General features: G+C 30.7%; 1 protein-coding gene across 2 annotated transcripts; it reads right to left on the reverse strand.

The window, feature by feature from the left end:
• Positions 1-1,230: 1,230 nt before the first annotated feature.
• Positions 1,231-2,993, reverse strand: LOC148240341 (uncharacterized). Of its 2 annotated transcripts, XR_015813981.1 has the most exons (5): positions 2,600-2,993; positions 2,325-2,513; positions 2,109-2,219; positions 1,542-2,022; positions 1,231-1,441 (listed from the first exon to the last, which is right to left on the reverse strand). XR_015813981.1 is itself a non-coding variant. In XM_088209567.1 (4 exons), exons 2-4 carry the CDS (start codon positions 2,505-2,507, stop codon positions 1,933-1,935), a joined length of 384 nt encoding a protein of 127 aa, XP_088065693.1. In that variant the 5' UTR covers positions 2,508-2,513; positions 2,600-2,993; the 3' UTR covers positions 1,231-1,932. The 2 variants fall into 2 exon arrangements, 1 of the variants encoding a protein (XP_088065693.1); XM_088209567.1 differs by having other exon boundaries at positions 1,231-2,022.
• Positions 2,994-14,940: the final 11,947 nt, after the last annotated feature.

Consider the following 14,940-nt stretch of genomic DNA (forward strand, 5'->3'; position numbering starts at 1 on the left):
AGTGTTCTGCAGCTCCCTTGAACATGAATGTGGCTAATTGTACCTTTTCCTCTAAAGTGGCGCTGAGAACATCAAATATCTTCTCTAACTCCATGATCCATTGTTCGGCTAATATCAGGTCGGTTGCTCTAGTAAATGATGGCGGGTTCATTCTTTTAAATCTTTCAATGAGTTTTTCATTATTTTTCTCCATCGGCTATGTGTTATTGGTACTAGTATTGTTACTGTTTGTAGCACTTTGGCTATGGACTACGTATTGAGTTACCACCGTGGCGTAGCCTTCGACTATATGCATGAGTCTATCTAGACTCTACTCGATCCGGTCTTCCGGAATCCAATGTGTCTCCTCTCTCGGTATCCTTGTCATTTCCTACATTCATGAAATTTAAATTTAGAGACATTTCCTTATGTTTCCCAACTCTATCTAAGTCTTATGCGAACCTCAGCCTCGTATTCAAGGGATGTCCTAGAATAGTGCTCTGATACCACCTGTCACGGACCACACCCCGTCTAATGATCGAAGTATACTTCCTTAAATCATATAGACTCAAGTTAAGTAAAATAAATTAATTTTATTAATAATAAAGAGTCGCATAAGCGTTACATCCCTTAAATATAAAACATAAACATATGTACGAAGCTCTAAATTTCTTTACTTACATTATTAAATAAAAATACGAAACAGTAACCTTAATATCAGAGACTAGACTTCATAAATTTTTTTCGTATAGCTACTCACTCTGCAGCGGTATCTTCAATATCTGGACAATGATAGGGGGATGAGATAAAATATCTCAATATGCAATATTATGAAATCACAGCATAGTACATGGAATTAAGTTTAATGTGATTAATAAAAGGTTTGGTATAAATGTTAAGAAAGTTGTCCATTTGAGAATTCATAGCTTTTTTTATGAAAATAAATGATAAAAAAGTGGTACATAGCTAAAAAATAATTTCTAACATTGAATTTTTTGATGAAAATAATTTTTTTTGCTACATATCTAATTTTTCTAATATTTTTTTAAAGTATGATGAGCTTTTACATCTCCATGACAATTTACCATTAATTTAATCAGTCATAGAAAATAAAACAGTACCTATCATACTTCTTGACTTTATGTTTATTCATATTTATTTTCCATTGTCATTATTATGTAAACAGCCAAAACGGATACGTTGACAAGAAAACCATATAAAATATACAAAAAAAGGTTGGCTAAGGAAGACTGATAAATGGTTTATGTCGTTCATTGTTTTACATATTACATAATAAGGTTAAATATGTTACTTCACCATATATACAACAAGGTAAAAGAAGTTAATTCTAATAGTCTGCTCAAGAGTGAAAGTACTAATTTTAGTCTCTTATATTAATTTATTTACTTCATCAATGATCTTCCCTTGCCACGTCGTTCAGTTGTTACTCTTCTATTGGCACCTATAAATTAACAGGAAAGCAAAGCATATTTTAGTCAAGACTCTATACATCCATGAACTATTCTAACTAAGTGCAATGTATATACTCAAAACCAACATACAGAAGAAGTCTTTTGTTCTCCATCCACCACCTTCCTCTTCACTGAGGTACTGCTCCCCTGTTCCCCATCCTCCTTATTCTTCCTTGGCCTATCGACCTTCTTCCTTTCTCCTAATGGCACTATAGAACTGCTTCTTGCATATTCTTCTTCCTTGGTTTCGGAGTTGGTTTGTTTGGATAGATTTCATATAGTATAAAATCAGTCACTCGATGACTGATCATCGGAACAATCACTTTAATTCTAGATGAATATAATACTACAGTCCCACATGAATATAAATATTATCAAGAACTCTTTTCTATTTTAAAATGAATATAGTACTCTAAAAAACCAATTTGTTAAGTTAGAAAAACTAAAAGCAACTTACTGTATCACATATTTTAGTGTCCCGTCACTGTTTCTCAATGGTCCACCCTTCAGTTCTTTGTTGGATTGTGTATCTGCAATTTGCAGTGGGTTGAAGGAGAAGCTTGGGAGTGTACTGCCAATAAGAAAATTTACCATTAACAAAACTCATTTGACTTAAAAGATAATCATAGAGAATTAAGTGACGACAATTTTACTAACCAGATCAATATTATCAGCCAGGGCAATGAGATATTCTGAAAGACTACAGGAAACTACAGTGGTTCCAGCTACTAGACACTTACCTTGTCTTCTGCGTTTGTGTTGATTTCCCTACAAATTAATTGCCACTAATAACTCTATTATCTAAAAAATCGAATATGTAAAATTGTTTCATATATATCTAAAGAGAGAGAGAGAGAGAGATTGTGGAAGTACCATTTGAGAAGATTCAAAAGGGTGGATGTCTTGCTCACCAGGTCTCTTGAAAGAAAGAGGAATCGTTGGCTCAGCCTCTACCGCAATATGAATCCCCTCTGTATTTAATTGGTCTGCTTGTGCGGCTTGACAAGCTTCATTCTCTTTTTCTTCTTGTTTCACCTTTTCTCTAAACTCCTTCATGGTTTTCTGTTTCAAGATGAAACCTTTTAAAAAAATTCTTAAAAATATAAAACAATCGAAACCTTTACATATCAGCATAATCTGAAACTTACCCCGATGAATTTTTTCACTCGATCAGTAATACTAAACCATGCCCTTCTTTTTTTGGCTGAATCCTGATCTGCAGCAACTCCTGCTATAACTTTTTCTGAAAATGGTTGGATTTCCTAACTCGTGAGATTTAGGGTCTCAGTTTCAGATGAAATCGACGACATCTTATGTATTTGGAGAGGATTGAGAAAGAGAGAGAAAGAGAAATTGAGCGAGAAAAATAGATTTAGAGACAAAAGAGATTGAGAAATGTATGTTGGGGGATGAAGAAAGCACAAAAGTGTCGGTATAAATAGTAGAAGAGGGTTTAATGGTGAAGGGTCATGTACACTTATTCTCTTTGAGTGGATAGCGTTTTCATTTTTTTTTATTATTTTTCATAAAAATCATATTTTATTGCATTTGACATTTTTTGTTTTATATTAAATAAATTATTATTTTATATTTTTCCAGCCCATCTACAGCCTCTTTTTTTCTTTTTTTTTTTTTACCTTCCAATACATGCCTTTACCCACTCATAAAACCATTTCCTTATTTTATATTCTGCAATATATTTATATATATATATATAACAAGTTAGGTAAAGAAATCTATATTTATTTAATGACAATAAATGTTGTGGATTTAATTGCAATTTAATCTAATCCAAGAAAACCTTATATTATCTATATAAGTTTGTAATATTTTAATATGTTTATGTGTGCACTTAATGATAATTAAAAAACTATCCTTTTATAAAAATGTTCAACACAATTAAAATAATATTTCTTGTTTTGTTTTCTATTAACAAAAATATTTATTTAAAATTTTAAAACTAATATATCCTTGTAATGTATGAAAAATATTGTGCATTAAAGAAATATAAATCATCTCATAAGGTTCTTATTTATCGTCGGCTCCAATATCAAAGTCTGCAGCATTTAACTTTTTCTCTGATTAAAGGAGTGTTAAGTCTATACTCATCTTTGGATCATCAGTAATCTCCATCAGATGGCTGCAAGTAAATTGTAGAAATGATTAATAACAAGTAAAATTTTCTTTAATAACTATGTTCATATAGATTTTTATTTTTTATTGACGAAATTAAAAAATATATTAAATGATTAACGAATATAATAATTCATTAACTTTTCAATTATAAGATTCAATTTTAAATTTGATACTTTTAATCAATATACATATGACGTGCATGAATACGTGTGAATATATACATGCATATACATACGTACAGAGACAAAAATATGCAAACACGTACATATGGTCGTGCCACTTCTTAGTTTATATTTGAAATTAAAAAGAAAATAAAACAAAAGAAAAATCTAGGACTATGAGGGAGAGTTGATCAAAATTCTCTGTTAGATTGAAATATTTTACGACGAAATTCCTCTTATAAATGAAAAACTATAAAGACTAAACTCCTAATATACTTATTTTTCAATTAAGACTTTCCTTTGAGAGTATTAAAAAGAAATCTAACCAACCATATAGTGTTATGCACTATATTACGCATTTGGACATAATAGATAAATTTCTATACTTACGAAAATTATTTATTTACCCTAAAATGATATCAAAATAAAATAAAATAAATTAAAAATAAGTTTAAAAATGCTACATTTCCAATTAGGAAGATACCTGAGAAAATATATTCTATTGGATAGTGTGACAAATAGATAAAAAAATATAAGAAATATTTTTTAAATTCGGTTACCTACTGGCTATAGGCAAATAATAGAGCTACATGACTATTTTCTATCTTTATAAATTTATTATCACTTTTATAAAATTAAATTTTATTTATATTTGAATCTATAATTAGTTAAAATAGAGGATTACACTAAGTAAGTCAGATCTTCCCACAGTTATTTAATGTAATTATTAAAGGGTTCGCTATAAAAATTAATAAAGTTGTCCATTTGGGATTTCATAAAGTTATATTAAAAGAAATGATTTCAAGCAAATAAATATTTTGATGAAAATAAACTTTTGTTGTGAGATCTAATTTTTGTAATATTTTTTTGAAAATTAAAATAAGTCTTACATATCCATGACAATTTATACAAGGGTTTATTTTTTAACATGCTTGTTTTTCAAAAAATTTTTTTTGAGAAAGTACTTGACTATATTTGGAAAAATCTAACCAATCATATATCATTATGCAGCATCATATATAAATATCATAATAACTAACAAATTAGGAGTTAATGGTGACTCCCATCATCCATACGTTGAGTTAAGGAAGAAGAGTCTGGGGTTGTCCATTGTTTTCACAAACACCATCAATTTATATCTTATGTTCCTCCCCATCATTCCTTCTGTTGTTACATTTTTCATTGATCATGACGCCTTTATTTGAATGTTGAGGCATCATCTTGAAAAACTCCTTTGGCATCTCGCTTTTTGATCCATCTCTTGGCTTGTACATTTAGTTGTATTTCTCCACATTTCTATTTTCCTCCTGAACAATACCAATTTTAGTACTTGTAACATTATCGTATGTCAACTTAAATATTTATTAAACACTACTCAGCCAATCATATTTCAAAATTTCATATGGTTGAGGTAATGATTTTTGCTGAAAAGATTTCATCACCTATACAAACAACAAATAAATTTTATTCAAGTATATAATTTGTAATTAGAAATTTCTTATTAATTACCTCATCAAAGGAATTAATCTCCTCTTCCACCCTACCTCCCTTTTCCTCCATGATGGTCTTCTGTGCACGTACAAAATATTTAAATATTACATAATAAGTCAGCTACAAATAACTAAATATTATTTTTTAAATTCGCTTACCTACTGGCTATAGGCAAATAATAGAGCTAATGACTATTTTTATCTTTATAATTTTATTATCACTTTTATAAAATTAAATTTTATTTATGTTTGAATCTATAATTAGTTAAAATAGAGGATTATACCAAGTAAGTCGGATCTTCCCACAGTTGTTTAATGTAATTATTAAAGGGTTCGCTATAAAAGTTAATAAAGTTGTCCATTTGGGATTTCATAAAGTTATATTAAAAGAAATGACTTCAAGCAAATAAATATTTTGATGAAAATAAACTTTTGTTGTGACATCTAATTTTTGTAATATTTTTTTGAAAATTAAAATAAGTTTTACATCTCCATGACAATTTTTACATGTTATTAAACCATTCATGTCACGGTTTATATTAAAAGAAAAAAAAGGCTCGCTGCACATCTTAATTTCGCAAAATTTCTCAAATTTTTCCACAAAGACCACCCATTCATATCTTTTTTTCCTTCTCATCATTCTTTCCCTTGTTGCAATTTTCATTGATAAAAATGCCTTTATCTGAATATTGAGACATCTTCATGAAAAGCTCTTCTAAAAAATTCTTCACATTAGCCGCAGATATCTCGTTATTTAATTCACCTCTTGGTGTTGAGCTATACTTCTCTGCATTTCCTTTTGCCTCCTGCACAACAACATTTCCACTTACCTCATGAACAACAATTTTATTACATGTAGCATTATGTCAACTTAAATATTTATTACTTGTAGCACTACTCACCCCATAATTTTTTGTAATACTATCCTCTGCTTCAGCTAACGATTTCTCCTGAAAATATTCAGTCATTCATACAAACAACAAATAAAGTTCATTAACCCATATAATTTGTAATTAGTACGTGCTTAATTATCTCATCATTGGATCAATCTTTTCTCCCACCGTCTTTCTCTTTCCATTGGTGATGATCTTCTCCATCATCTATAAGTACCAAGAAATCAAGTTAGTTATTAGTTTATAATACAAACTAAATATTACCCAATAAGGCAAAGCAAGGTCATTCTAATAAAAAGATTAATTTCAATATTTTATATTAATTTATTTACCTCATCAGTGATCTCGACCCTCTCTCTTGCCACCTCGTTTAGCTTTTTCTCTTTTATTGGCACCAGCAAAAATTAATAGGAAAGCAAAGCATATTTTAGTCAACACTCTACACATTCATGAACTATTCTAACTAAGTGCACATGCCTTGCAAGCCATAATAAGCTAAAGAACAAGAACTAAATAGTCATTTTAGGTTAATTAGATACTGAGTTTTTGTTCTTTTCTTTTTTAATTTTGAAAAACAAGCATGTTAAAAGTTTAGATTTGTACCCTTTTCTATTTATAAGAGGAATTTCATCGTGAAGTATTTTAATCTAGTATGGAGTTTCAATCAACTCTTCTTTATAACCATAGACTTTTCTTCTCTTTTATTTTTCTTTTAGTATTAAATATAATATTCAAAAGTAGTCAAGATCATATGTACCTGTCTGCATGCTTTTGCCTCTTTACGTGCATATATTTATACGTTCTCATATGTTCATGCACGTCATATGTCTATTTATTGAAAATACCAAATTTAAAATATAATCTTATAATTGACAAGTTAATGAGTTATTGTATTCGTTAATCTTTTAATATTTTCTTTTAATTTAGTCAATAAAAGAAAGATAATTTATATGAATAGTTATTAAAGACTTTGTTAATTGTTAATTAACAAAGTACGAAAGTGTGTTAGCCTAAATTAATTAGCCTACGCTACAAGGTTGGTGTCTAACATTTTCTCCCCATTTAAAAAATTTTGATATAGAATTTTGATTGAGGACTAATATATGTTTTTGTATTAATCCAACCTAAAATACAACCACCATGACCCATTTACTTGACAATCCAAGCTACAGAAAAATCAAAACACGTAACTGGTTGGAGAAAACCAAGCATCGAAGGACAGGAGGAGAAGCGGAATAGAAGCCAAAGTCAAAACACACTCATACATCAAGATCTATGGAGGGAAAAAGGTATCACATAGATTAAAAACATCTACAATATACACTAATTGCATAATAAAAGGTGTAAATCCAATAAACCAGGTCATCGATCAAAAGCCAATTACCAAAAATTAAAAAAATCATGAAACAATGTCGAACTCATATCAAAAATAAAAACAAGCGAATTCGATAAATGGACTCTGTAAATATAGAAATTAGTGCCACAAGAACATTACAACTGGGAAATCTTTCCATCCCAGAAACATTATTAACCAAAATGAATGAGGACTATAAATTATAAAGAAAAACAGACTTGAAATTGGATAGATATGTATTGGCTCTACTGATATCCTTTCATCTCAAACACATAAGATGTAAAAACTTTAATCCATCACATGCATGGACAAAATCAAGCGTGCAATAACACAAGAAGTAAAAACTAATTCTGACATACCACTGAAAGAATAAACATAGAATTGAAAATGGAGAAATACGAGTAAAGCCAATAAGTATAAAGAGAGAGAAAAGTGACCAGGAGAGTCAAAATGAAGCAGGGATTATTCCAACACACTCTCTTACTTAAGAGAAACTGAACAGAGCTGTCAAAAATTAAACGAAAGAAGAAACACTGTATGTAAGAAACTAAAGAACAAACACTATATGATAATTTAAAGACAATTTTATTCTTTTTATAATTCCAAAAACAAGCATATAAATAGTTAAAATCTGTGTAATTTTTTATTTTTAAGAGAAATTTCGTCAAAAAGTATTTCAATATAAACTTTTCTTATTTTTTATACCTTTCTTTTAATCTTAATTTTAAAACCAAGAAGAAAGCACGACCATATATACGTGTCTACATGCATTTGCCTCCATACGTATATATATGCATGCATTTATATATTTATACATATTCATGCACGTCATATGTCTATTTATTGAATCTTTCAAATTTAAAATCTAATCTAACAAGCGACAAGTTAATGAATTATTATATCTGTTAGTCTTTTAATATTTTCTTTTAAGTTAGTCAATAAAAGAAAGAAAATTTATGTAAATATAATTTCTAAAGATTTGTTTAATCGTTAATTAACAATAATAATGAATATTTCAATTTATGTTATCATAATTAATTATTTTTTTCATGTAAATTGTTTAAAAGCATTAAGACCACCTTAATAATTTTATTGTATAAATATTTCGATTTATGTTTCATTATCAATTGTTTTAGATTTGTCTTTGTGTATGTGTAATTTTATCTTATTCTATGAGCTAATCAAGAATTATGTAATCATTAGATAATTTCATAGTTGTTCATTATGTCAACCCATGTATTATTCTCTAATCATTTTGATTTGTGTTTATATCTATCTGCGGGTGTAGGATTTAAGTTAATTTATTTTGTTATTACATTTTAACATATACGTACCAAGTTTTCAAAAATAAAATAATTTTGTTATTACATTTTATTTTATTTTATTTTGATTTTGGCATGAGATATAACGGTATTATGTAATAAATAAGTCGTAGAATGCTACACATATTCTAGACATGTGACCAATTACTCCAAAAGCTTATTTATTTGAATATTTTTATAATTAACTACTCATAATTTTTAAAATAATTATTTTTCTCATATATACAATTAATCCTCATAGTTGAAATACGAACCTCCTTAAAAGTCATTTTTACAATATATTTGCAGGTAGTTAGTGGTAATTTCTAATAAACCAAAGGCAAGAACAGACTTAAAATTTTTTCATCTGAACAAAAATTAAATACTACAGGCTTTGATATTGGAGCCGACAATCAATAAGAACCTTATGAGATAATTTGTATTTCTGTACTACATAATATTTTTCACATATATAATAGTTTTAGAAATTTAAATAAATATTTTTATCAAGCAATCATAATCAGAAACTAAAAATAAACATTAATAGACACTAAACAGGTTAAAAAAACTATATTTACAATATATATCATACAAATTTGTATTAGAAAAATTTAAAATTTTGTTAGTAGAGTGCTAATTATATGTGAAGGATACTCTCTATAATAAAATAAAAAAAAGAAATATTATTTTAATTGTGTTCAAGATATTTATAGAAAAGTATTTTTTAATTATCAGTAATGCACGCTTGAATATATTAAAATATTAAAAACCTGTATATATAGAATATAAGGTTTAGTAGGTTTAAATTAAATTACAATTAAATTTACAACATTAATAGTCATTAAATAAACATAGATGTTTATAACTTAATTGTAGGATATATTACAGAATAGATAATAAGGGTAATGATTTAAATAAATAGAACAAAATAAGTAAAATGTAATAATAATAATAATAATAATTTATTTAGGAAAAAACAAAAAAGGAATGATGTTATAAAATCTGATTATTTATGAAAAATAATAATAAAAAATTAAATGTCCATCTCTACCTCCTTTTAAAGAGTCGACTCACACCACCTCAATCAACGCACATGGCTACTCACCATTAAACCCTTTTATACTACTTATACCTTTCTGCTTTGTTTAGCCCCCAATATACATTTCTCTCTTTCTCTCCCAATCTCTCTATTGTCTAGTATTTGAATTCAATAATATGTCGTCGATTTCATCAGAGAAGGGTGAAGGAGTTGCTGCAGATAAGAATTCAAGCGAAAATAGAATTGAATGGTTCAATATCACTGATCGAGTGCGAAATTTCATCGGGGTAGGTTCTAGATCATACAGATATGTGACGGTTTCAATGATTTTTTTTTTTGAGAATTTATTAAAACTATCAATCTTGAAACAGAAAATAATGAAGGAGTTTAGAGAGAAGGTGAAAGAAGAAAAGAAGGAGAAGGAAGCCCGTCAAGTCGCAAAGGCCGAACAATTAGCTGCAGAAGGAATAAATATTGCGGCAGAGGCTGAACCAGCAGTCCCTATTTCTTTCAAAAGACCAAATGAAGAAGATATCCACCCTTTTGATTATACTCAAATGGTACTTCCATGATCTTTATCTCTATATTTGCATGTTTATATATGAATGCAATTTTACATACTGGTTTTTTAGATCATAGTGTAGTCAGTGTCAATTAATTTGTAGGGGAACCAGAAAGGACGCAAAAGACAAACTAAATGTCCAGTAGCTGGAACAACTACAGTCTCATTTACACTTCCTGAGGATCTCCTAACTATGGCTGATAATATTGATCTTGTTAGTAAACTTTTCTATCACTTAAATCTCTAAGATTTTCTTTTAGGCCAAATGGGTTTTGTTACAAAACTCTTTAATGGTTAATTTTCTTACCGACAGTACACTCCAGAGCATCTTCGACCCAATACAAATCTCAGATACACAATTCAGCAAAGAATCAAAGGCTGGACGGTTGAGAAACGACAACGGGATACTAAAATATGTGATACAGTAAGTCCCTTTTAGTTTCTTCAACGTAAGAAATTATGTTTTTAGAGTACTATCTTCATATGGAAATAGAAAAGGAAAACTGATAATATTTATATTCATCTGGGACTGCAGTACTATATTCATAGGGAATCTAAGGGGTTCTTTCGATCTGTTGTCGGGGTTACAGATTTCATACTTTATGAAATCTATCCAAAGAAACCCACTCCAAAGTCAAGGAAGAAGAATGCGGAAGAAGAGAGTAGTTCTGTAGTGCCACCGGGAGAAAGTACTACTCAAATGCAGAAAAAGGTGAGAAGACCAAGGAAAAATAAGGAGGATGGGGAACAAGGGAGAACCCCAGTTAAGAGGAAGGTTGGCAGGGCAAGAAAGGTAGCGGATGGAGAAGAAAGGACTTCTTCTGTATGTTGGTTTTGAGGATACACACACGCACACACACACACATAATGCACTTGGTTAGAAATAGTTCATGAATGTGTACAGTGTTGTGTAATATATATATATATATATATATATATGTATATGTATAATAGTTCACGAATGTGTAGAGTGTTGACTAAAATATTCTTTACTTTCTTGTTAATTTTTGCAGGTGCCAATAGAAGAGGGACAACTAAACGAGGTGGCAAGAGAGAGGCCTGAGATCACTGATGAGGTAAATAAATTAATGTAAAAGATTTAAATTAATATTTTTATTAGAATGAACTTACTTTGCCTTATTGTATAGATGGTGAACTAACTCATTTAACCTTATTGTGCAATATTTAGTTTGTATTATCCACTTATAAATAACTTACATAATTTTTTGGTACTAACAGATGATGAAGACGACAATTATGAAGGGAAAGAGAAAGAGGGTGGGTGAAGAGATTGATCAAACTGATGAGGTAATTAAGCATGTACTAATTATAAAGTATATGGTTAATAAACTTTATTTGTTGTTTGTATAAAATATTGAATATTTTGAGGAGAAACTGTTAGCTAAACCATAGGACAATATTACAAAAAATTATGGGGTGAGTAGTGATACAAGTAATAAAATTGTTGTTCATGAGGTAAATAGAAATGTTGTTGTGCAGGAGGCAAAAGGAAATACAGAGAAGTATAGCTCAACGCCAAGAGACGAATTAAATAACGAGATATCTGCGGCTAATGTGAAGAATTTTTTAGAAGAGCTTTTCATGAGGATGTCTCAATATTCAGATAAAGACATTTTTATCAATGAAAATTGCAACAAGGGAAGGAATGACAAGAAGGAAGAAAAGGTATGAATGGATGGTCTTTGTGGAAAAACTTGAGAAATTTTGCGAGACTAAGATGTGCAGCGAGCCTTTTTTTTCTTCATTTATCTGCTCCTTGCAAAATTAATGATAACAATAATGAAAATGAAAAGTGAATACAAATAAACATGTAGTCATGAGAACGTGATCCTCCTTAATTCAATTTTTTTAAGCTTCCTCTTTTTTTTTTTTATGGATAAATTATTTATTATATTTAAAATGCAATTTATCTTACATAACTGATTATATTAAGGGTGAAGCTAACGAAATGAGTCAATTATCCTTTTTCATTTTTTTCAACTTATATTTTGTTGTAGTTTTAAACCATGACATGAATGGTCATCATAACCTACTTATATAAATAGTCATGGAGATATAAAACTTATTTTAATTTTTTTTAAAAATATTACAAAAATTAGATGTCACAACAAAATTTATTTTTATAAAAAAATTCAATTGTGTAAACTGATATTAAAAATGCATAAAGCACATTTGAATGGATAAAATACAAATTGTAAGAATAAATATATGAGTAACTGCTAAACTGTGAGCTGTAATTATGCATGTACTGGTAAGCTCATGATGTTGCATACATAAAAGCAATATTTTTACAATTATTTAGGTATAAAAAAATATTAAATTAGATTTGCGAAATCTCACATTATTTTTTTTAGGTATAATAATGCAAATATTTTGGTTAGCCTAATCAAAGTAAAGGAAAATCTCAATTATAGATATTGGTTCAAATGAGGAAAAATATTTGCAAAGAAGGGAGGTCGTTAAATAATTATAAGAGTAACAAAATTTTGTCTATAGCCAGTAGATAACCGAATTTAAAAAACATTTCTTATATTTTCTTATCTATTTGTCGCACTCTATCAGTAATACTAAACCATTCCCTTCTTTTTTGGGCTGAATCCTGATATGCAACAACTTCTTCTTCATCTTTTTCTGCAAATGGTTGGATTTTTCAACCAGTGAGATTTTGTAACGGCCCCAGAAATTTGAATTGAAATGTATGTATTAAAAATCTCAAATGCGGAAGCGTAATAAAAATTTTGATTAACATCCCTTACACAATAACCAAAACGTACTCAAAACATAAAGGAACAAACTAACTAAAAGAGATACTTGAAATAAGAACTATAAATATAACTATGAAGTCTTTAGGCGTCCCCTTCGCTGTCTTCCTGCGGAACGGGCTCGAGAACAATGTCTTCCTGATCTGAAATGGTTAAATAAGGAATGAGCTACACCAGCCTAGTAAAAACATCATACTATCTCACCGCCACGGAAGTAAAGGTGGGTAGAAAATAAAAATGACCAATGGAGCATAATTTATAACAAACTCGTTTATTAACATAAAAACCTTTACTGTCCACTTACCTCGGTGAGATCTATGAAAACAACATATGAAAGCAATAACATTATCATCATCATGAAATCATATAGACTTTATAACATAACACTTACCATGCCTTTGCATTTCAATTATTAAACAACATATTTTCCTCTTTTACCAGCCTACTAGTATCTATGGGGATCCATAGGGGGTCCCCGCTACACGTGAACCATTAACATTAATAACTTGATTCTAGGATCGTCTCCATACCCCGTCCGGTATGGGCGCCAAAACCATAAACCTCCATACCCCGTCCGGTATGAGGGTGAAACGAGTCGTCCCCATACCCCATCCGGTATGGGCGCCAAAACACATAAGGTCTCCATACCCCGTCCGGTATGAGAGACCACTTCCTGATAGGGTTCCCTACGGACCCGGTCCGTCCACCATCTCCCAGGATATCTAGTCAGGCTGTCCACATTATCCATTTATCAATTCACATAACCTTTTTGCCTTTTTTCTTGAGCTCAATCATCCAATCATACATAACATGTAAACCAGTAATTGACACCAAATAAGACAACACAGTATCGGGTTCACCATAATACAAACCATAATAAAAGAAACCATGATTCATGCATACGAGACCATAACATAATTACATCAAACATCATACTGCATTTAATACTGAAAATTAGATCAAACAACAACTGACCAACAATGTATCAGACTCGGGCTCCATTGGCAACCTTAATCAATTATACATCTATAAAGTCACAAAGTACAGTTTAATTATTTATTAAGCTTTAATATCGTGATAGGAAATAGGGTGAGGGGTCCTTACTTATTTCGGTGTCTGAAATCGACTCTACAGTGCGCTTACGGGCTGTCCCTAATTTCTCTGAATTTTTCCTGAAAAACTGAAACGCTCTATCGATACCTGCACGTGTCCCAAAAAAATCCCAAATCAGAATTCTGGCACGGCGGCTTCGCCGTGCTCCGGCGACGGCGCCGCCGCCTGCGGTGGTGATCCGCCTGGAGTTGGCTGTTTTCGACCGTTTTCGGCTGAATTCAAAAAAATTTGCATCGGTCCCTACGATAAAATAGCCCTAGGGCCCTCGGTGGGCCAAAAAATCATGAAAAACCGAGACTTACCGGCAGCGGTGCTCTCGGCTGCGACGACTCCTCCGGCGTGAGTCGTGTTTTGATGTTTGGCTCCGATCAACCTGTAGAGAAAAGAACGGTGATCACAGTGGTATAAAATTTGCATCGAACGGAGGCCGGGAAGGACCTCATCGGAGGCAAAAACAGAGGGGAGTCGCGACAGCGCCGTCGGACTTTGGCTGGGTTTTTCGACCGTTTGACCGGTGGTTTGGCTCCGGTTTGGCCATAGGCAGACTTAGCATCAAAAAACGAGCCAGGGGAAGAAAATTTACCTCGATTAGCGGTCGAAAACTTCTCCGGTGCGGCGGTGGGTGGCGGCGGCCGGCTCCTCCGGCATCTGGTTCTT

The sequence above is a fragment of the Carica papaya genome, chromosome 8 (assembly GCF_054855325.1).
Source record: "Carica papaya isolate Zhongbai chromosome 8, ASM5485532v1, whole genome shotgun sequence".
NCBI classification, from domain to species: Eukaryota; Viridiplantae; Streptophyta; class Magnoliopsida; order Brassicales; family Caricaceae; genus Carica; species Carica papaya.

What these genes read in the sequence shown, in the direction of transcription:
- LOC148240341 (XM_088209567.1), bottom strand. Translation starts at nt 2,507, where the DNA reads ATGAAGGAGTTTAGAGAAAAGGTGAAACAAGAAGAAAAAGAGAATGAA. An exon ending in CTTTTGAATCTTCTCAAATG is followed by an intron (nt 2,220 to 2,324) that starts GTACTTCCACAA and finishes ATTAATTTGTAG; the next exon opens with GGAAATCAACACAAACGCAG. An exon ending in TGGCTGATAATATTGATCTG is followed by an intron (nt 2,023 to 2,108) that starts GTTAGTAAAATT and finishes TCTTATTGGCAG; the next exon opens with TACACTCCCAAGCTTCTCCT.